Source organism: Balearica regulorum, chromosome 30, assembly GCF_011004875.1.
Source record: "Balearica regulorum gibbericeps isolate bBalReg1 chromosome 30, bBalReg1.pri, whole genome shotgun sequence".
In the NCBI taxonomy this organism is placed as follows: Eukaryota; Metazoa; Chordata; class Aves; order Gruiformes; family Gruidae; genus Balearica; species Balearica regulorum.
The window spans coordinates 146341-169601 of NC_046213.1; the positions used below are offsets into that span (position 1 = coordinate 146341).

Here is a 23261-nt window from a genome sequence, read left to right on the forward strand (position 1 = left end):
TTATTGAAGGGCCAAGTGCTCTGAGGTCTCTATAAAACAAAGGTAACGCTTGCCCACAGGAATTTATCAGTGGAGGAACCAGCAGAGCTAGAATAAGATCTCTGGTAAAAAATTGAGTTTCCTTTTCCTGCTGCACACTTAAAAAATTAAACAGGAGATTCCTTCTACGCAGGAGAAGCGTTAGGGGCTCATACAGTACAACTCCTGCCCTCCACTTCTCCTTCTAGCTGTCCAACACATAAAAAAAAGAGCTGTTAGAGAAGACACACTGGCTCTTACCTCATATCTCCTCATTCCTCGCTGCTTTCCGCAGAGCCGGTAGTTTGTTGAGGGCAGGAGCTGCCAAAGCAACACTTCCAGCCGGAGCTGCTGGCGTGGGGATTGCTCAGGTGCAGGGTCCAAAACATCTCTCCTCTCCCTCCTCCGGACAGGGATTTTATGTCAGCAGCCACAGCTAACAGGGTTGGCTTGGAAACTGGGACACTGAATTTCAGAAGAAAGCTGGCAGAGAGGGAAGCATCATTTCCTCAATTTCTCCCACCTCCACTCCAAAAGAGCAAGCTCAGCTGTATTTATGCCCAGCAAGGGACAGGCAACGCTCCTGGGCGGCACTAACAAGGAACATCCCCGTTTCCCAACTCAAAGCAGGGGCAGAGAGGACCTTACAACTACTTTACTTGCACAGCAGCACCTTATGTAGGCGGCTGTCCTCAGAGCTACACCACAGAGGACAGCAGCAGCATCCACACAACTGATATATATAAAGCCATAGCAACCCTCTCAAGAGACCTTTCCTCAGCCAAACACCCAAAAAACCAAGTTCTTACTACTTTTTTTATTTTATTTTTTTTTTTAAATCGGCCAATGTGAATTCAGAGCACAAAGCGACCAGCTCACCTGGGCAGTCAATGCGTTTCTGAGCTTCAGTCCCTCCTCGTGTCATTACGTGAATTAAAGCCCTGGGTCTTCACAGATGAGGATCTCAGCTGGGCTGCATACGCTGGACTCTGAATTAGGGAAATTCAAGCACCTGATAATTTTAGGCAGGGATCAAGACATTCCTTTTTCTTGGAAAAGCCAGAGTTTGTACACTGTGTTTCATTGCGACCAGGTTAGTGACAAATTCTGCCCCAAACTTCCTGCCCTCCAAAAAAGGAGCTCTTTAGTTTACCTTTATCCTTTTAAATAAATCAAAGCAAATAGACCTGCAGGTATCAGGAGGAAAAAACTCTGCAGGTTTTTCCAGCGGAGACTGCTGAGGGATTACCTTTACGGCGTTCTAACCAAGCAAGGCAAAAGGCTTTGTGTTTTTTTAAGGAGCCCAAGGCTTTCATCCAACTCTTGATCCCATCCTTCTCTTTTTCCTTTTTTTTTTTTTTTTTTTTATTTCCTTCCCACTTTAACTTTTGTCCCAGGCTGTTGTTATTATCTAATTGGAGCAGCTAAATGGAGATTAAGGCACAGCTGTCAGATATTTCTTAAAATTACCCCTGAAGGTAATTTTGTCTTTGCAGGGGGGGAAAAAAAAAAAAAAAGACAGTTCAGGCCATTTATTAGCTGGAAACAGGCTTCATCTCCAGGTACTTCCTTTTGAGCTGTTAGTACTTCATCATTTGCCTTTGAACCAGCATCCCTGGAATACCCAGACAAGGATGGATGGCTTAGAGCCTGAGGCTTTGATGGAAGAACATGGGAGTTTGGTGGGATTTATTAACGCTTTTCCTGGAGCAGGCTTTTTCTAGGAGCTTTTCTGCTTTGCAAAATCCATCCTCTGAGGGTAAGAAGCACTTGGTTATCAGGCTGTGTGTGGCAAAATGGGAAATGCGATGGAGTCTTTGTTGTTTCTTGAAGCCGGTCTGAATGGTAGGTGGTGTCCTGAGAAGCTGGTGTGTAGGTTGGGATCCCAAGCTGTACGGTAGGTCACCTGCTGCCCGCTTCGGGAGGACTCACCGGGATGTACGTGCTCGCAGCAAGCCGGATCGCGGAGCGCTCTGTGTAGTGTGCACGTACGTCCTCAGAGTTTGCTGAGTGAACGCTCGCAGGGAGACAAGCTGCTGCTGAATGTTCGTGTGAGCGGGTAGGAAAGGCCTTTTCCCGAGTCAAGAAGGGGCCAGCACAAGAAGCTACTAATAAAACAGCAACCGTTCTCTTCCCGTGGCTAGCATGGGCGCAACTCGGGCTTGTATTTGGGTGGGGGGTTCGTTTCTTTAACGTTACCCTCGTGCAGGGTGCTTCCTTGCTCGGGTTTTGCTAGAGACCAGCCTAGGCTGCTGTGTTCTGCCTTCTGGCAGTTACCACCGGGTACTGAATTTACTTTTATTCCTTTTCCTGAGCCGTTTTGTTGTCCCGTGCTATAGCAGATGGTTTAGCAGCAGAAGTGGCTGCATATGTCGTGGTTTAGCGGCAAATGAAAAGATTCCTATCTATACCTTGGCCATGAATGCCTCTGGGATGCTGCGGCGTATAAAATAAGTGAGTATTATTGCATTCTTGTCTTATTTTACTTTGAAAGCTGTCTTCCAACAGTCAATTAGCAGATGAGGTAGTGAAAAGCGAGCTCCTCAGCACGTCTTGCTGGGAGTTCATGCTGCTGCAGACAAACAGCTTTTGTTTTCTTCTCTCTCCCCATGCCCTAGTACGTTTTGTAATATTCTTGGCTTTGTGAATGTACAGAGCAATGGTACCCATAACCGTACGGAAGACAAGAGAGCGAGTAAACCAGGCGCACAAATTTCTGATCAGCCCAAACTCCTGCAGCTGAAATTCAGCAAATCCTTTTCTTGGGGAGTTTTTGCTACAGATGCTGAGTTACGACGTGCTCCCGTCCTTTCATTTGTGTCGCAGCGCAGGCATGCCCGTAGGTGTCGGACACCTCGGGGCATTCAAGGAAAGCATGTGCGAAGGGAAGTCTGGAGCGAGCTAAATCAAATACGCATGTCTATCCATCCAGGCCCACAGCTTGCGGCTGGAATCCTTTCAGGGCACTGGCTGCTCTCCCCTGTCATTTATTTAAAAAAAAAAAAAAATAAAATAAAGATGTGTAGAGCTGTAATTTAAGCTTTGCTTAGACAGCGAGTTTCGGATACTTGGCATCGGAGACGGTCAGTTCTGTAGGTATCTTATAAACTGGTTTCAAGGGAGTTGTATTTTTCGGTATAAATCTGTTTAATAAATGGAACTTGTAGCCTTCCTATGGCCTTAGTTAATGGACAGTTTTTCTTAGGAGGAGGAAGAACTTTCTTGTTGCTTTTAATACCCCTGTAACAGGAGGAGGCATGGAAACAAGCATCCGAAGTATTTTTCTGCTAGAAACGTGCCTGAAAGCTCAAGGCTTTAGGAAGTTAGTAAAATCTCACCAAAAATGATCAGAAGATCAGGAAATAAGCAAAAGCGGAAAAGACCGTTTCATTTGTAACGTCACGGGCCAGACTGTGGCCTGAATCTATCAAAATCATTTCAGTTACCTTGTGCTTACCGATCTGCAAAGGGCAAAGAGAATCCAGGCGCTGGGGGTGAAGGTAACGCAAAACCCAGATGGTTTGGGCTTGGTTTGCCTAGGAAAGACTTTGCGCTTAGAGCAGGACTACAGGACCACGGCGAGGTTTGCTATCGCTCGATAGCAAATAGGGGCTCGGTGGGGGAGAGCTCTGGAAAGGAAGGGTTGTGCTGAACACACCTTTCGCTTGTTTAAAGCGAGGGGCTGTAATTTAATTTTTTTTTCCCCCTGTGAGCTCACTCTTGTGGGAGGTGATGGTTGAGGAAAACCCACCAGACTTGCTAACGTGGTTCAGTCCCCATTGATGGAGCAGTTGTGGGTATAACAAAACATCCGCGGAGTGAGCTGGAATCTTCTGCTAAGGGGGGGAAAAAGCCACGTCGCTGAGAATTTTGCTTGACCAAGGCTGCCCCAAAGGTTAATTCTTGGGAGGAGGTTGCTTTTTTCCCCTCCCTTTTTGCTCAGGGGAGTAGCCCTGAGTCCCTGATGCTCTTGTTCAAGATAAAGCTGTAGTTGTGCTGCATCGGCTTATTCTGTAGCTGGAGGCTTTTCTGAATGGGTTTTGTTTTTCCTTTCTAGACTTAAGCAGAAAGGCATGTTAAATGCTTTTTTATGACTCTGCAGCCATAAGCTGCAGGCATCTGATATTAAACCAAATGGAGACACGGGGGGAAGTGGGTTTTCAGAAATAATCCCTGTAAAAGCAAAGGCTGAGGCGCACGGAGCTTGAGTGCCTGTAACTCGACTTTCCAGCCAGTGCCAACTGAACGGGGGAGACTTCATCACGCCGGCCAAGATCGGAGGAGTTCAGAGCAAGGCAGCGCGCAGCCCCCTCGCAAAGGGAGACGGAGCTGAGCGCTGCCTGCGTGCGGTTCGCAGGAAGGGAATTTCCACTCAGTTTTGTTTTTACTGACAATAGTGCGAAGTGCCAGATGAAATTATCTTTGGGTGAAGATGAGGCTGAGTCCTGCTTCATAAACACAGCATCCCGACTTGATTTTAACCTCGCCGTGGCTTCTATTAATGTGACATCATCCAGGGGCCAAGCTATTCTTTCTCTGAACTGCTGCTTCTGCCTTCAGCGTCGCTCGTTCCTGTGTAGGATAATCTCCTTCTTCCTGTGTGAATTAGGAGGAGCAGCAGCAGAGGGGCCCCTAGACCATCCCGACTCCAAACAAAACACCACTGCAAATAACCCTCTCTTCCCTCCCCTCCCCTGTTTTCTCTTCGCCGCTGCGGGACAAATGTTTTTATCTCGGAGAGTGCTGGAATAGCCAGTAACTGTGCGGAAGGAAGTTGGCCCACCAAAATCCATTTCCAGGATAATTACCTGGGGAAGGTAAGAGCGTCGTTTTGCCAGGACCCGGATGCGTTTGAGAGAACATCCCGGCCATTCCTTCTCAGCTGGTTTTCCATCTTGTCTTGACATTGCCCAGATCCAACGCTATGTTTTGCTTCAGCGGTCTCCCCGCTTCGATTCAAGGTGTTGCCTATGGAAATGCCTCGATTGGAAGTGTCCAACCTGGGGAAGGTGAAAGGGGGAGAGGAATTTTCCAGGTTCTTTGTGATTCCTTCTGAAGCAATTGATGGTAAATGGTTGCCAACTTGCTGGAGGGAAAGAAAATTCCTGTTGTAGGCAAGGCTGCAGTGGGCACGGATTTCTTCCCTACCTCTTTGTTGAAAAGTATTCTTTGATGCTGTAGGCTTGCAAACAACAGCTCTGCTCCACCTCGGAGTTGGCTGCGTTTCAGCAGCAGTGGGTGTTATGAAATTCCTGCATTTTTAACGCCGATGTATATGCTGCTTTCCATCGAAAGATCTGGCTGTTAGCTGAAATTGTTAAGACCCGTGGTGGCGTACTCGAGGGAGTGCCCCTCATTGAGGGTTTGGGAATCTCTGGGCCAGTTGGGACTTGGGAAGTATTAATTTGAGTCACTGGTTCTCTGCAGAGACCTGCTGCGGGGGGGGAGATGATGATGTGACTCCTTCCAGAAGGTTTTTAACATTCCTGGGATTCCAGGAGAGGGGTCTCAGGGAAAAAAAAAAAAAACACAAAAAAACCCAAACCAAAACCCCTTTAGATTGTTGTTCATGGGAATAGTCATGGCTGTGGGGCTTAAAGAAAAAAATCTTGGCTTTAGGTTTGTTTGAAAATGCAAAATCTACTAAAACAATTAACTTCACTTTGAAAAATAGAAGTGTAATAAAGGGGAGGCAAGCATCTGTTGTCTTTGGAAACATTTCTCTTCCAGTTCTCTGCTGGGCACCACAACGCGATCAGATCTGCCGGCTGCGTCAAGATCAGGTTCCTCGGTGACTCTGCCCGAGCAGCCTCTCTGCTTGGGGGGGGACAACGCTGCACAGCACCCTACGAGCCCCTTCCCGGCCGCTGGAAACGGGGAAACTCGTGGGGTGACTGGAGACGGAGGGGCTGGACACGGTGGGTGTCTGGTCTCCTTGGTCTTGCCTGCGTTCAGCATCCGGTGCTCGCTCCCAGAAGTGTCGTTGTTGGGAGATTAGCTGAATAGCCGGGCGCAGTCTTTAAGAAATCGTTACGTGGCTGTAAAAGCTGATGTGAGGTTTCCAGGAGCAGTGACTTTTGTTTTTGCAGGTAGCACCCGGAAAAGGTGAGGCTGTGCAGGGCCCAAACTCGTGTGTTGTATAGCTAGAAATGGGTCTTGGTTCCTTCAAACATCCCCCAAACCTGAAAATAAACAGACTCCCGAGCTTTTGTTTTGCAGAGAAGTAAAGTTAGTGGGGTTTGTTGTTTGGTTGGGGGTTTTTTCCTAGGCAAAGGGACTAGAAAAACTGCTGTTAAGGACTCTTGAAACCTGAAATATTCTCTCACCTCTCTATGCAAGCAGCCCCGGCCTGATCCAGTCTGGCATTTCTTGTATCCCCCTTTTTGTCCCAACTCCGGGGGGGGTGTGTGGACCGAATTGCAAAAGTGCTTCTGACCCTTTGTCAGCACCGGGGTGCTCCGAACTCGCTGGGTCTGTCTGACGTTGCTGAGCTATTGTGATGGGTCTGTTGACACTTCAGCTGAAACCAGTTACGCTGGGCTGTTTTCCTGATTGCTCTGGGTGTTTCTTTATGAAAAAAAAACCAAACACCTCACCTCTCAAGCACTTGCTGAGTGCCAGTTTGAAACCTTAAAGGAACGAGTAAATCAAAAGTATTTTTAGACCGCTGCCATCCCAAACCGCGCAGCTGCGGAGCACGTGTGGCTTCCGAACTGTCTGAAGCCCAGCAAAAGGCAGCGCTGCTGCCAAACGGGTGCTCTGACCTGGGTTCTGCTTCTTGCGCACCGGCGCGGGGAGTTGGATCGGTGGCTGGAACCTCTCGCTGGCAGCACAAGTGCTGGAGGAGCCCGAAGGGTGGGCTGGGGAAAAAAGTGTGGGGGGGGCTGCTTTATTGCAGCTTTGATTTGGGTCTCTTTTGGTCTTTAACTAATAATGTAACCGAAAAGATAATAAACGGGAAGGTGAAGTATCTGCTCTGTGTCACTTGAGTAAGATGCTTCAAATCTGAAATGACTTCTTGTAACTATAGAGTTGTTGTAAACCTGTCCAGTTCCACTAAGAACTTCTGGGTCTCTGTGTTAGGACCGGACTTCTCGGTAACTTGGTTGCTCTCTGCTGTGAGAAAGCAAGCTTGTTAAATCATAGATTTTCTTAATTTTTGGGTTTTTTTCTCCCCAAGAAAGGATTCTGGGATAGCTGTTAGTGCAACTTTTTGCTGCTTCTGAAATCACATACTTGGGCGGTCTCGTGACAGGCCCCTGTGCCTGGTGCTGCCTTGCTGGTGGCATCGCCGGTCTGAAGGTGCAGAACTCATAAGCAGTGGCAACGATGGGTTCACTCTTTGAGTGTTTTCGTAGCCCTCGTGAGCTTTCTGGCATGATTTTGGCCTTGGGAGGCTGCAGGACATAGGGGTAGAATTTCAGTGTGATTTTCGGTCTTTGCAGGACTACTTGCCCCTCTGCTATCTCAGTCTGCCCTCCTCATCTGTCTCTTTTTTTCTTTTTTTTTTTTTTCCTGCTGGTGTCCCTACAGCTCTGTTTCCATGTATTGGCTGCCCGGCTGAGTTAATGTGTCCTTGGATCTCTGGCCCTATCTCTTTCCCCTTTGTGCTGGACTCTTTTTGTTAATCTCCTGCCTATTTTACATAACATTACTTGGCTCTGCCAAGCTCTGGTGTATCTGACTGGCAGCAGATTAAGGTTGTGCTTGGTGATAACATTGTTCCTTGGGGAACAGATGATGGTAGGAGGAGGGTGGGAGAATAGGAAATTGGAGTCGCATGGAAATTGCTGGGGCCTTTGCAAGAGCAGCAGCCATAAATCAAAATGGATGTTGCAAACTCAGTGGGGTTTTTTTTCCTCCATCCCTTACACAGCTACGGCTTGTTAGCACTAAGTGTGCTGCTGGTGTTTGCACAGTACTTTGCAGGTAAGATAGTCTCGGACCTACGGAGGACCAGCTAGACTGGCATATCAGAAACGTGAGCTGCTCTGCTAGCACCGACACACACTGTTACCGAGTTACAGCGAGGAAATCCTTTCCAGTCTGCGCCTCAGTTTCCCGTCTGCCTCGGACACCTTTTCCCTGCTTCCTCCTCGTTTCAAGGTTTCTTGCGTTGCACGGGGCAGGCGTGGCTGCTGTGGTGGATGTGGGGGGTCAGATCCTGACCTGACAGGAGATACTGGTGCTGGAGTTGTAGGCTAAAAGAGCCTTCGGTGAGATGGCCCCTCCGTCACGGGATCACCCCTGGGCGTTCAGGAGATCTGCTCTCTTCCTGGGGCGAAGGTTCTGGGGCGACAGAGCCCTCGCCACGGGGCGAACCAGAGGGTGCCGGTTCCCACGGAGCAACGCTTTGCCGGTGGGAACGGTCCACGACGGCGATGCCGACGGATCAGCGCTAACTCGTTCCGGCCAGAACCGGAGGTGCTGGGAAAGTGGCTGGAAAGTGGCGTTGGCCTCCGTGAAGGCGGCGAACACTCGAGTTGCAGCTCCTGGGGCTCCTGCAGGACCCGCCTAGGGGAGGACCCAAGGAGGGATGGGCGCATCCGAGCTCTTGCAAAGTTGCCTCCCAGGAGCCAGTGTTTCCAAGCGGTCCGTGATGGACTCGGGCTGAAATGCTTGTCTGAAACTTTCCTGTAAGGCACTTGCTTTGGTTTTGTGGGGTTTGTTTGGGGTTTTTTTTTTTCTTGCTTGGAAAGCACCTCTGCCCTCCGGAGATGGGGATCTCCTTGGTGGATAGCTGCCCCGGTTTGCTGTGGTGGGGAGACCAGTGCTAAATGCCAGGTTTGGATGCGGGGGTTGCGCTTTCAGGTAAGAATGCGATTCTTTGGAGTAAAACTTTGTGTACTGATTATGGCTTAAAAAAACCAGAGCAGTACTTTGAATGTTTGGCCGTGTAAATCCGTGTGCAGTGGACGTGGGTAAAACAGGTTGGGGGTTGAGTCCCCGTGAGCACTTATAGATCCATTGTTCAGGCTTGATCAAAACTGAGGGTGGCTCTTGGTGGGAGCACAAATTCAGCCACTCATCCCCGCTCGCTTCCACACTACGCTGCCCGCCGGTTTGTTCGCAAGCACTGAATGTCTTCCCGGATCCCAAGGAGCTGACTGGCATTTTCCACTTTTGCAAGCAAGAGGAAATGGAGAAGGGAGGACGCTTACACCTTTACTTTCTCTGTAAAAGTACCGTAAACCTGGGGCAGGAATTAACCGAGTAAGAAGGGAGACTGGCATACGCATACAGATAATGCTGGCGCGGAGAAAAGATGCGTTCTGTGCTCGGTTTGTGTGGTGGTTCCGGCCAAACTGCAAAAGCTGTACTCGATTTTAAGGGGGAGAGACTCGAGCAGAGTTTGAGGTGGTGTGATTAGGGCAGAGGCTGTGTTTGCCTATTGCTCAAGGAAAAGGGCTGCTCAATTGTTGCTGCACATAACTAGAGTCTTGTTTTACTGCGTAAATAGCGCTGGTAAGGAAAAAAATCTTGTAAGATCCTGCTGAGGAGTGTAAGGCCATGGAAGGGGGTTGCTCGGACACTGAACAATAGACTCATCCAGCTCCTTTGTGCATCATGGCACCAGCCTGACTTTCTCTCTGCTTGCTGCTGCAGGCTGGGTGTTTCTCCTTCCCCGGCGCTGCCTGTTCAATTTTGATTTGCGGCATTGTCCGCCCTTGATGCCGAGCTCCAAGGTCAGTTTTCTAATTGCAGGGTAGCAGCGAGGTGGCACACCAGCTCCTGGGACCGGTCGCAAGCGTTAACCTGTCGGTCCCTCCTGGACCCCACCCAGCTCACGGCGCGGCACAGATTTAGGTTGTAACCTACGCGCGTTTCCCAGGGATTTGCGAAACGCAAACTTCTCCCCGTGCTCTAACTGGGTCTCGCCTAAAGAAGCATTTTGGATGCTGTCATTAGGATGAAAGCCGAGGGGCTGTTTCTCTAGATTTGGGTATTACGCGTGCGGAACACAACTCCTCTGTGGGTGTACGCAGCTCCCATCCCCTCCCCCAGTAAACATACCACTGAACCGGTACTTGTATAATGCTTTGAAAAAAAGTTCACCATTTGCCAGTGAGCGTGCAGTCTGACGGGGGAAGTTTATGGGGCCTGTCATAGCTGCAGAATCCTTAATATTTGTGTCAAAATAAGATTGGTCTCTAATTTAGTGGCAGTTTTAAAGCTAGTCTGATCTGGATTTAATTTGTCAGCTCAAAAATTACTGAGAATAAGTAGTATATGGGGTGTTCTGAACCACAATGCCACTTCAGTCTCTCGCCTTCCCCTCCTCCCTTTCTTCCCTGGGCATCCACATGTGTCATCTTAAAAAGGTGAAAGGATTTATCCAACTTCAGCAGCCATTTCCGTTTCGATTTGGGATTCAAGCTTTCAAAAACGTTTAGAGGAAACTGTTTTGCATAAGAATGGCCGAGCCTGGGATTTGGTGCCTCCCCAGGTACGCCCTGCGAAGGCGGTCATCTACCTGCCTGTGATTCACAGCGGTTGCGTTCGTCCTGTTCCTAGGCCCTTCCTCGTGCGTCCATCGCTGCCCTTCCTCGTGCGTCCATCGCTTCTCGCTGTTCAAGCCAAGGCGCTCCCCAGGTACCTGCCAAGCCGCCACACTGCATCTCTGCAGAACCCGCTCGGGTGCCTTCATCCCCTGCGCTGCCTTCGCACCATCTGCAAACATCCCGTGACCTGAGGCGAGAGGAAAGATGGGATTGTTGTTTTATAGTACTAGCCCACGACTCCATCCCCCGGGGCAGGTTGATTCCTCCTCTACCTCCTTTTCCTTCTTTCCCCACCAATATTTGTAAAAATATCTCCCTTATCAGCAGACTTTTGAAGTGAATAGCGTTCTCGCCTCATAGTAGAGCTGGCCACATGTTGAAGCGGGCTGATACAGAGCCCATTAGGCAGCGGAGGTCAAACATTCAGCTGCAGGTACGACAGGGTTTCCCGGCTCGGTTATCTTGTTTGCACAACTCTGCGTGTGTGCAGGCAGAGGTGGGTGCGGTGCAGGTGATAATAAGCTGGGCTGCCTGCAATCATCTCACCTCCATGCTGAGAGCTCCTGCTCAAGCGTCCCGGAAAACTCTGCCTGGAGAGTGGAGGAATGTGCAACTAATTAGGGCCCCTGAGCTGAGTTTTGGGTTTTGGGGTGATTAAAGTGAATCGTGAGTCAGGCACTTTGGGTTTTCTCCTGGCCTGAAGAGCGTGGCCCTCTTGCTGTGCTGTCTGCGTTAAGCTTTTTACAAATGAGGATGACGGTTGAGCTCATGAGAGGTCGGGGAGAACCAGTGACTTGGTGTGCAGAACACACCATGGTAAGGAAAAAGCGTGTCATTTTTTTTTAGCACCTCGGTGCCGCAAGGAAGGAGGTTCCAAACTGGGTTTGCCTGTCCCAGCAGGGACCGCAGCCAGCCCTGACGGGAGATTTCCAAGCCCTTGGTTAGGAAAGGAAGCTGAGCATCTGCTGTGGGGTGTGATGATCGGGCTGCTTCTCATCCCTCGGGTTTGCTCGTGGTGCTGTATCTTTTCGTGTTTTCACTCTTTTTTTTTTATGGACAAGTAACACAATTAACACCTGATCAATTATTAAGTTTAAGTTCGGACTCTGTGAGGTAAAACACCCTTTACATCTGACGCTTCGTGTTTGGCTGTCCACAGGACAGGAAGTAGTTACATTACTGGTGGTATACGAGCTTTGAAAACTAATACTTAGCGTTATGGCTTGTCTAGTCTTGCTCCCAGCAATGCCCAGTGTGTCAAAGAAATGTGAAAAATCCTTCTTGAGACTTAACCATCTTTTCCTGTCAAGTTTTTTCCACTCAGCTCAACGAATTTTGAATTGCAGCCTTGTTCCAGACCTGGAAGGGAATCGCTTCCCTCGTTGTGCAGGTGACTTTCGGGGTGATGCTCGGAAGTTGATGCTCTGGGTGCTGACCCTCGCGCTGTTGTGTAATCTAGAAGTGATCCAGCTCTTCCAGAGATCCAGCCCCACGGTTGTATGTCCAGACTTCTTGCAACTATTTACTTTTCAGGGCTGAGGAGTTTGTTTCTGCCCAGCTCTGCGGGCTCTTTACCTCTTGGCAACGTTTGGGAAGCGCTCACCTGTTTTGGAGGGATCGGCAAGCGCCGCGCGTAGAGCAGCGCGCGGAAGCAGGCGTGCGTTACGTTAACCCTTCAGCAATAAAACTACCCAGGAAAGATGAGATCGGTGCGTTTACTGAACCAGAAGCAGCAGTCCTGGGGACTGCAACAGCTGTAGAGGCTCATAGTCTTCGTTGGAGTGTTGCTTAGTGATTGACTGATAAACCTTCTTTGCTGCTGGTTTGTTTTTACGTTTATGAAGTAGGATATCTGGGACAACAAAAATAGTTTTGTCTGTCATCCCCGTGAAGCTGCGTGGGCCGGACAGGGAGAATCTCTTATCAGATCTGGCAAACCTTATCTCCTCCCATGAATGTTCGAGGTTTTGCTGAATCCTCAATAAGGCTTTGAGGACAGATGAGGACTCGGCCTGCGAGATGCATAGCTGTCTCGAGTGCAGAAGTGGTTTCCTGTTGCTCGTGTGGTTGTCTCTGTGTGTTTCAAGCTCCTCCCGCCTCCGTCTGTGTCAAAGGCATTACCATAATGGTCAGCATCTTCCCAACTTGTAATGGTTGCGCGCACGCGTGTGTGTACGTGACAAGCTAACGATACTCTCGTCCCCCTTAGGACGGCAGCGATGAAGCACTGTTTTTACAATGAGACTGTGGGGTTCTTCTACAACAACAGCCGCAAAGAGCTGACCACGTACTGGAGGACGAAGGATGTCCTGGTGGTTGCCCTGGGCCTGACGGTGAGTGTCATCGTGCTCCTGACCAACCTGCTGGTCATCACCGCTATCATCATCAACCGGCGTTTCCACTACCCCATCTACTACCTGCTGGGGAACTTGGCAGCTGCCGACCTCTTTGCTGGCATCGCGTATATGTTTCTCATGTTCCACACGGGACCCAGGACAGCAGAGCTCTCCTTGAAGACCTGGTTCATCCGTCAGAGCTTGCTGGACACCAGCCTGACGGCCTCTGTGGTGAACCTGCTGGCGATCGCTGTGGAAAGGCACCAGACTGTGTTCACTATGCAGTTACACAGCAAAATGTCCAACCAGCGCGTGATGATCCTCATCTTCTGTATTTGGGTCACGGCCCTGCTCCTGGGGCTCATCCCGTCCTACGGCTGGCACTGCCTCTGTGCCCTGGAGAAGTGTTCCAGCATGGCGCCGCTCTACAGCAGGAGCTACCTGACCTTCTGGGCCATCTCCAACCTGGTCATATTCCTGATCATGGTGGTTGTGTACACGCACATCTTCATCTACGTCAAAAGGAAGATGACACGGATGTCCAAGCACACTAGCTTCCACCCCCGCTACAAGGAGACCATGATCAGCCTTGTCAAGACGGTCACTATTATCCTAAGTAAGTCTGCTCGCTGTGGTCAGTCTAAACGATGTTTTGATCCTCTGTCCTGGGTTGTGCGGGGCCGGAGAGGGGAATGCGCGTGGGACAGCGGGGAGGATTGAGAAGCGACGTTCTGCTTCCCTGGTCTCTGAAGCTGCTGGGGTGATGGTTTGGTGTGGGTGCTGAGGAACTCCACGGTTTTGAGACTGCAGGAATTGTGTGGGAGTGACCTGGCAGACAGAGGGGAGGGCAAGTTCCTGAATTTCTTCCCCTCACCCCCCCCCGGCGTGGCTGCTCGTCTGGTTAGCAGGGACAAGAGGCACCGTCACTAATGTCACTTGGCAATACCTGACTGCTCTGAGTGCAGGCGCTTTGGGCAAAGAGGAGGCTCTTTGATGTGCTCCACTCCGGTACGCTTCCTCTGGAGAGGAGTAGCATGGAGCTATAATCAGGCCTTAATCGAGAATTTGCACTTGGTGCATCCTTTATGAAAGGATGGAGGGACGTTTGGGGCAGATGTTGTGAGCTGGTGAAGAAAGAATGAGGGAGTTGCATCCAAATTCCTTACTGTTTACTGGAACAAAGCGCTGAACTCTGTTCAGATTTTTTTTTTTGAGACCCAGTACTGAGCTGCTCACAATCTGCTTGGGTAAATATGTCCCTGGAAACTCTCAACTCTTGGTTTGAGCTGCTCCCTGTGAGCCCAGGATCTGCAGCAGAGTGCTAACTGCCTGTCAGACTGTCTGTGCCCGCAGCCCCTAATGCAAATACAAGCAGATCAGTAACTGGAAGTGGCTAGCGCTGAGGCTCTGCCTCTCCACGATATTTAATTTTAGTCGGGTATGCGCTGTGCATCTAACAGTGGAGGCTGGTGCACGCGTTGTGCTTTCAACAGCCTATCGCTCCGTGATTTCTTTAGTCTGGTTTTTTTGCCTCGTGCTTTAATGGTCTAACAGCCCTTCTTTAAAGTGAAATAAATCAGCGTGCTCAGATCTTCCGCAGCCCAGCTCGACTCTGGGTTTACGGTCACAGCCCCTTGCTTGCAAATCTTTCCTGATAAGCGCAGAATTTGCTCCGTCAGGGAAACCTCGTAGCTTGCAAACAAAGACTACTCCCTTGCAAACTCCCGCTGGCAGAGCCGGGCTCGGCAGGGGAGTGGGAGCAGTGTGGGGGGGCTTGCGGGCTGCTTGGCGTGTCCCTGCTCGGGGGCACGCCGGCTTGCTGAGTCCTGTTGTAACTTGTGAGCATCGAAACTGGAGTTTTCTGCCTGTTCCTGCCTTTCCTGTGATGTCTTTCTCCCTGCCTCGCAATCTCTCCATCTCTTGTGTACAGCTGGGAGTTTGTAGCTGCCTTGGAGCTGATCGGATGCAGCACAGAGGGTCAGCGGGGCCGAGGAATGATTTACTTCATGTATTTTGCACAGTCCGCGGTGGAGAGAAAAGTTGTTTTGTTCCCCCTTCCTTCCCGAACAGTATCAGGGGTCACCACCCCCTGGTGTCAGCGGGACCGCTTAATTTTACGGGGCTTCACAAATACCAACTGGAAGAGGGGCAGGGATGCTGGCCAAGAAGGAAAATGCAATTCATCGCCTTGTTTTGGGAGATCCCGTTCCTCTTGGCGTCTGCCCGCCTGCCTGCCTTTGTCTTCTGCCTTGAGCCAGGAAAAACCTCGGGTCGGAGGAGGCTCAGGAGAGCTGCTGTGGTTTCACGGCGAGTTGGGGCTGGTGTCTGAGGACAGACGGAGCAGGGAGGAACCTAATGCGGAGAGCTGAGGGAGACTCAGGAGTTCATCAGACCTTTGGGACTCTTGTAACCCAAGAGATTTTCCCTTCCTCTGCAGGGCAGTGTCAGAGGGAAGCAGCAGTCAGTTCAGCACAGGTCCCTTGCACAGGAGGGAGTTGCTCAGCTCGGGGGCGGGGGGGAAATACCTCTCTGTTCAGATTCAGCGTGCAGAAAGCCGACGCTGCCGAGGGTTTTTTGTTTTTTTTTCCTCCTTGTGAAAGCCCTGGTGTAATTCCTTCTCCACCCTCGCTCCCCAGCCTTCTGCAAACTTGGACTCTGCACAGAGGAATACTTTGCGCCTTATGCATCAGAGGGTGTAGTCGCTGGTGAGCGTGCGAGGCAGTTGAGGGTGCGGTAGGAGATGTCTGTGTGCCACTTCATGGCGAGGTAACCGTGGTTGATAATCCTGCAGGTCCTGGGCATTAAGAACAGGTCTAGGAGCTGACCTGGAAACTAGTAAGTCCAAGGTTCATCTGGAAACTAGTTAGCAAGTTTTCCCACAGACTAGTGAGTGACACAGGACGCGACGAAGACCAAACCCCAGGGCAGAGTTGTTAGTGACCGTGCTGTCTTAGATCATTGAGAGTTCAGGCTTCTTTCTGAACACTTCAGCTTCCATGGAGGAGCAAGGAAATCATCTGGATTTGCAGGCAAAGGACCAAAACTCTCTAGGTACCTCTTTTTTTGCTTTTTCCGCCTCTCATCTTCAGTATTCCTCGGGCTTTACTTAGTGCTGCTGGGAGCCAATCTCTAGAGAATCTGGCTTGCCTTGTGGCTGCTGAAAACCTGGCTTAAAAAAAGTTCCATCCCTAAACAAGGAGGTCCCTTTCCTGCCGGCTCACTCAAGATAGAAGTATTGCACCTTCTGCATGACAGCCAGGAATCTCTCATTTATATTTGCTAAATTTAAAGGGGGCAAAGGCATGTCTGCAAGTGCAGGGAAAGCTGCCTGGCCCAGATGTGGTGGCTCCAGTGCTGACCTTCTGGGAGCATGATTCACTTAAATAAAAAGATTTGCATGATGCCGTGGCCTGAAATCAGCAGGGGACACTCCCAGAAACCCAGGGGATCCCTCCCATGTGTCCTCTGACTCTTCACCAGTGCAGCATTTGACTCAATGACAGCTCGAAATTCAGCCTCTCATTTTTGGTGCAGCTCCTCTGGCTGCTGTTTGTTCCCAACGAATGTTTTTTCAGTAAAGGGTGTAGTTGCAAAGTTCCCAGCAAGTCTGTCTTCTCCCGCCCTGTCCCAGAAATCGCAGCAGGGCACAGCTCCTGTGCTTTAAGATACAACCTTATGCATGACCTCCAGGAGCACTGATGGGCGCGTGCTCCGTTTACGTCAGCCTTAACATCCCGACCGTAAAAAGAGTTTTGGGAGCAGCCGCGGGCGCCTCCCACTCCGTCATGCAAAACAGCAATTATCCTTTTGCCAAAGAACTTTGCAGGTGGTGGAGTGAACGCAGTATCAGCCCAACTGAATCAGTGGTGGAGGCTGGCCAGCCCATCGCTTGGCTATTTTCTGCTCAGCTCATAGCTGACGCTGTTGGGCTGCCCCAAGTGCCACTTCTAAACTCATACTGTTAACTAAACTGTGTGGACAGCGGAGATTATTTCATTCGAGATGTAGCCCTCTGACTCTTCCTATTTACGTGCCCATATTTCCCCCAACAAGGGGAACAAGCCATAAAATTAGGGAAATGTGGGCGCTTTATCTTCACTCTGTAAATGCAGCGAAGGGGACGAGGGGAGGTAAGTGAGAGTACTTGGAAGTGGTGTTCGGAGTGAACGGGATGGGGGAAAGTCACTGCCTCCACTTCTAGTATTTGCTAGTGGAATCCTTGCTCTTCCTCCAAAGCAAAAAATAGAGTGAAACCAGTTTCTTTTTTTTTTTTTCCCATTTAATTTTTTTTTTAACAAGATAAATCACCGGTGACTCCATAGAGCATCTTTATGGTGAGTGACAGGGCAGGGCCAGGCACCTGCAGGTTTTTTTTTTTCTAACAGGGTTTCTTCTCTCCCCAGGTGCTTTTGTCATCTGCTGGACTCCGGGACAAGTCGTGCTCCTCCTGGATGGCTTGGGCTGCAAGAGCTGCAATGTTCTAGCGGTGGAGAAATACGTCCTTTTGCTGGCAGAGATCAATTCGTTGATAAACGCTATTGTCTACTCTTACAGGGACAACGAGATGCGTAGCACCTTCCGGAGGATCCTCTGCTTTGTCTGTTATAGGAATTCCAAATACACCCCCACGGTGGTGAAGTTAAACACCACAGACCGCAGAACACTTTCTCAGAACGGGCACTTTACGGTGGATTCCTCTATTTAGCTCTTGATCAGCCAGACGAGCGCAGCGCTGAACGGCAAAAAGAGCGGAGGCTAAGAGCGACCTGCTTCTAAAGCAGCAGAGACTTCTTTTATGTGCTCAAGCATCAATATTTCTATTGAATACTTGTCATGGATAAAGGACAAGATGCTTTTAAGGAACTGCTGGATGGTGTGTTATTTAGAACAAACATACTTTGAGTAGTATTCTTATTAAAGACTGCTATTTCTAATGCAAAGTTGATCTAATTTAGCAGCATCTAGAAGCGTGTTGTGTGTGACAGGAATCTCGCGTGATCTCCCAACAAGCAAAGTATTTTCTTGGTACTTCAGTATTACTGCCCTCAGAAACAGTCGTTCCAGTGGTAGCGTACTCCAAAGAGCCAGGGCTCTTCAGCTTTACGCGCTGCTTCCTAAACGGAGCTGCTTAGTGTGTCCCCAGAGAGTCTTAGTCGGGTTGTGTTCCACCCGCCTCAGAAATCCTGTTCTTCTTAAGGCCTCTTCTGAGAGGAATCTGTTTGAATTGCTTCCTGAGAAGCAGATTCTGCTTCCCTGAGTGTCTCTTACTGAATTTCAAAGTCTGCTGGGCTTGTGGAGGATGTCTTCTGAGCACCTAACCCTTTCCTAAAATGGAGAGGGGTGCTGTAACTAACTGCAGTTGTGTTTGTGTTCTGCTAAGTGATACCATGTGGTATTCACAAGTTCATTGCCTATTCATAAATGTGGAGTGAGTCATGTTCCCATTAAACCATCTTTCTACTCGCTGAAAAACCCTTTGGGACAGGTTTAGGTTAGAGTCCAAGGCGATCAGTATTTTGCCTTAGGTTTTAACGTGCAGTTTGTACCTTAATACTCAGCTGCTCAAAAATGTCTGTTCCAATCTAGTCTTTCTCTCGGCAAAGCACCGTAAGAAATTAGCAATATTAATTAATATCAGTGCACGTAGGATCTAGTTTCTAAGTCCACGTACAGGCAATGTAAACTGTCGCTCTTGATTGTGAGGCCACACAGAGGTTCTGTTGGCTCAAGAGTATTCACGGCTGAGAACCTGTAAAATTCCAGGTTTCCTGCGTCTTCGTGCTGTTAAAGTTTAACAGTGTGAATGTGCCTGTGACGGTCCAAAATCCAGAGTTAGTTGTTTACCAGGAGCTCCTGTGAGAGCAGGGAGAGGCTGACCCAAGGCAGGTTTTGGAACATTGTCTAAATTTATAATTTCAGTTGGTTATTTTTAAATACAACAGCCCTGTTCTGCCAGATGAGCTGCCTGATCACCTCAGCTGGCTTTGCAGAGAAGACAACTTACTGGAGGTGTTGTTACTCAAATGTGTGCGGACGGACTCTTTCTCGCAGAACGTGGTCAGGAAGTGACAGCGTTAAGGTGACAATCTCCTGGGTTGACTAAAGCAGTCTTGGAATATCGTTCCCATCTCTGTGTCCCAGAGACTTTTTTTTGAATAAATATTTTTGTCCTGGGTTTTAGAAAAGAAGACTTGAAATTTTTCCCCTGTGTCCCCACTCTGAAGCCCCGGGAACAGTACCATCCTCCAGTTGTGTGTTGGGATGCGGGATCCTCGCATCCGTTGGGACCTCAGGTTGTGTCCTTGAGAGCCTCTCGCACGACTGTGCGAGTGTCTCTGCAGGGGTTGGAGCCTCCAGAAAGGCGGTGGAGGAAACTGGAAGTAGTTTTTAGCCAGCTGTCTGCAGCCAGAGCAGGGGGTAAGACCACAGCCTTGGTGCCTCGCTTGCAAGCACCCGGCTTGGCTGCTGTGGGGAAATCTCACACTGTTAGAGTGTACCAGCTGGCAGGGCTAAGAAAAGGCATAATTTTGTTTTGATTGCCAAGGAAGGCTTCTAATTATTTTCACTTTCCCCGGGAAAATATTGTTATCGGGATGCAGGTACAGGCTATGTGTACGCGCCGCAGTGGAAGCAGGTGGTGAATTAGCAGGAGCTGGAGGAAGGCTGTAATAGTGAACACGTGGAAAGCTGTTACTGGGAGCGATGGAGCTGGCCCAGAACAAACTCGGACCTCTTCTGCTCTCCTGAACGCCCCCAAAGCAGGAAAGCGTGTGAGTCCTACTTCATGCAAAGCTAATTTTACAATTAAATACACGCCAAGCTCTGTTCTTGCTGACAAAGGGGGAAGGAGGGGATATGAAAGTCCATAGTGCCTAGGTGTGAGATTAGACTCTTGGTGCTTTACGATCACCAGAGAGGATCATTTCTGAGGGGTTTCTCCAGTATTTTAAATGGCTTATTTAAATTTAGCCTAACTACCAAACCAGTATAAATACTAAAGAAGTGTCGTACACAATGCTGATGGAAAATACATCAAGGATTTGAGCAGTTTGTACCATCCAGAATGTCCCGACTATCTGGAGGATACTTTCTGTGTAAAAATGGACTCTGCTGCATTAATGGTAATTGAATGTACAAATGCGGTTTGTGTGATTTCACAAAGGTAAATAGCAACTGATTAGTGTAACGAGGAGGGGGGAAAAAAAAGTCCCAGACCTTTAATGGAGCTTGTTCCTGAGCGATGGCTGGTACCCATCAGGGGCGGAGGTGGTTGCCTGGAATTCTTCAGTGAGATTTCTCTTCCCAAGTGACTTGGCACCCTTGGATTTCTAGTTGTTTCCAGCTGGCTGTAATGCATGAGAGAGCAGGAAATTAGGAGTCACAGAAACTGGTCTGGGAAGCGCTGTTTTCAGTGAGATTCGAAAAGAAATGGTGGATCAATGAGGCAGGAGGAGGATTTTAACAGCCCTCCCAGCAATGAAGATGAGCGAAGGGGTGGGTGGGAGATGTAAATGGACTATATGGAACAGGCATCACCAAAAAGAGGGGTTTAGGCTGTTCTCTATTCCGCACGATTTTACTTTCTGGTTTTATTTGGAAACGCAAAGCCGTGTCTAACTACACGGAGGCAGGAACCACGTTGCGCCGGGTTTTACACTCGCCGGTGCGTGTCCTAAACACAATGCTGCAGCAGAGGAGGGAGCGTTACCTGATTACACATTCATTTCCCAAAGCTGCTTGGAAGACTTCAAGTATAATTTTATCATTCTATGCAGAGCTGGACGCTGCCAGATTTATGGGATAGCTTGTTTTTTAGTTCATGATCCACAACCTACAGCGTGTCAAGCTTAAATGTGGCAATATCCCTCTCTCCAGTTTAAAAAGACCCCCTGCCTTATTTAAATCACAGTATGAAACAGCCTTGGAAGGTTCATCGCTGGTTTCATCAAGCTTTTTAAGAGGAAATCTCCCTGAAATTAGTGTGTGGGGGTTGTTTTGGGTTTGTTTTTTTTTTTTGAGGCATGTGAGATTGTTCTGGGCTTATTGTGTGTTGGGTGGGAGGAAGGAAGAGACACCTAGGAACTATTTTGAAGGGATCAAATGTGGGACAAGTGAGAACACCCAACTCGATCAAAGATAGGCCGTATGGTTCCAGGAATGAGAGGTCGTGCCTTGCTGACTGGTTGGAATTCCTGAAGCAAGCTGCTGCCAAAAGTAATATGGATTTTGATGTGTTTTTTGAGGAGGGTAGCACTGGAGGCTAATACTGTAGGGACTGATGGACTCTGAAGGTTTATTTTATTGAGGGGAAAAAAATCCATCAACAAAAAACCCCGATATGCAGAAAGGGGAAAGACATAATAAGGGGGAAGTGAGATTAATAAGGGGAAGCTGGCGATGGTGGGTTTTTTCCTTTGGTTTTAAACTTCAGTTTGTCATTTTTCTGACCTACAGAGACATGGAAAATGAAAATCAAAGTTTCTGCTAGCCTGTAAGTGTAGCCAATGCAAAAGTTAAGCTTTTGGAGTGCTTTTTGTGCTTTTCTGAGTCTCGGGCAATACTGGAATATCAGGGCTGAGAGTTTATTTTTAACGTGCGAGGGTGAGTTGGGGGTGACACCTGGGGCCCCTGGTCTGCAGGATGGTGGTAGATGGTTTTGGAGCCCCCCCAGACATTTGCGTGGTGCTCCCCCGGCCGAAGGAGACGGCGAGCACTGAGAAGCTCTTAGGGTTGAGTTCTTGGCGTAGGACAGTCTCTGCAGTGGACTGGCATGCGTGTAGCCAAGATAATTTAAGAAAGGTCACACTGATGGTGTAATAATTACTTCCTCCGGTATTTCTGTGAAAAGGAAGGACAATGTTCAGCGGCAGCGGTTGGGTTGCACAAGTCCGCACTCCCAGGTAATAAGGTGAGCGTAACTTCTGCGGGCCAAAGTGAGAAGAACCTGTGTCTCACCTCATCTGAAAGCTGCTACGGCCCGGAGTTTGGCTTCAAACGGCGCTTCTGGAAGATGTTTCTCTTTTAATTGCTGGTCTTGACCAGGTTTTGTCCTTACACTGTGACTGTCACAGAGAATACAGTGGGCACCAGAGGGAAGAGGTAAGGAGGGGCTCTGACGTGCCTGCGCTTCCCAGCAGGGAAAATAAAACTGTTCTTTCATTGTTCACCCCCATTTCCTGATAAATCTCACCTCGGAGTCTCTTCTGTAACGGTGACAGGGAGATTTAGCTGACTTCTGCTCGGCTTGAGTTGCATTGACCTTTTTCATGGTAGAACCAGTCGTACTCTCTAGGTTTCTCTTGCTCACGGAAAGCAAGGAATACAAACTGGGGAAAACGTGCCTGGGATTTCTCAGGAAGATTCTTCGAATGTGGCCGTAGATGTTTCTAACGCTGCAGGGTGTCCCCATCACGCTCTTGATGTCCCCAGCCCTACGTGGGAAGAATGTCCAAAGGCAGGAGGAGAATGTCTTCCTCCTGAGTTTCACAACCACGGGCTCATCCAGATTTCAGTGCCACCAGCCAGGAAGAGGAGCTCGCACGCTGGGTTTGCTCTGGTATAGTAATTTTTCACAAAGGGATTTTTTTTTTTTTTTTTTAGTGATACCCAGCTGATTTTTTAGTACTTGCCACCCACTTTTTTTCTCGGTAGGAGTAATGCAGCATGGTAGAGCAGTGGGATCTGGAGATACCAATGGCGAACTGGCTGCTGTGCTACATGGTGACAGAGAAGCAGAAATGCTTTTGACGCTGCTGCTTGTCTCTTTTCCTTGCTGTCTCCGTGCCTCGGGAACCTTCACTGAAGAGGTGCTTGCTCTTATCTTCTCTCTGGCTGTCAGGAAAACTGCATTTTTCATTGCAAATAGTCAGAGATCAAAGATGCATCCTTGTATCTTGATATTTTCTGGCATGGGCTGTTGTGAGTGTAATGTCGCTTTCGGTGCTAGATCAGTTTTATTATTTGCTTGATCTGGCTGTAAGAAGCAACTTAGTTCACAGCCCAAATCAAAGTAAAACCTGTCAGGGTTTGGAAATGGTTCTGTCAAAAAAATACCCCCCTGGCAGATCGTGGCGAGCCCAGGAGGCACTTCATGAACGCGAAGGCCAAAGCCAGAGCATCCCAGCTCCTCCTTGGGGTACCGATGGCACGACCCGTGTCACCACGGCATCGTGCACAGTCCGAGGCATGGACTCGGTCGCCTTCTTCTGTAATAGAAGAGGGAACGCCTCTTGGCATTCCCAAAGCTGTTGCAGCAGCAGCCAAGGGATACGTAAGCAACTTGGGGTTGAAGCTGCAGGACACGTGCACGAATAATCACAAGCAGAAGTGGGGAGCAGTACGATGCGAAGGGATGCAGCTCTTGAGCCCATGGAGATCTCTACAAGCAGTGTTTCGAAAGGCTGAG

General features: G+C 49.1%; 1 protein-coding gene across 4 annotated transcripts; it reads left to right on the forward strand.

Moving 5' to 3' along the window:
* Window positions 1-8593: 8593 nt before the first annotated feature.
* Window positions 8594-17790, forward strand: LPAR2 (lysophosphatidic acid receptor 2). Of its 4 annotated transcripts, none has more exons than XM_010305230.2 (3): window positions 8594-8829; window positions 12730-13472; window positions 17260-17790. In XM_010305230.2, exons 2-3 carry the CDS (start codon window positions 12740-12742, stop codon window positions 17559-17561), a joined length of 1035 nt encoding a protein of 344 aa, XP_010303532.1. In that variant the 5' UTR covers window positions 8594-8829; window positions 12730-12739; the 3' UTR covers window positions 17562-17790. The 4 variants fall into 4 exon arrangements, with proteins under 4 accessions (XP_010303532.1, XP_075594303.1, XP_075594302.1 ...); XM_075738188.1 differs by lacking the exon at window positions 8594-8829 and adding an exon at window positions 10562-10775; XM_075738187.1 differs by lacking the exon at window positions 8594-8829 and adding an exon at window positions 11330-11535.
* Window positions 17791-23261: the final 5471 nt, after the last annotated feature.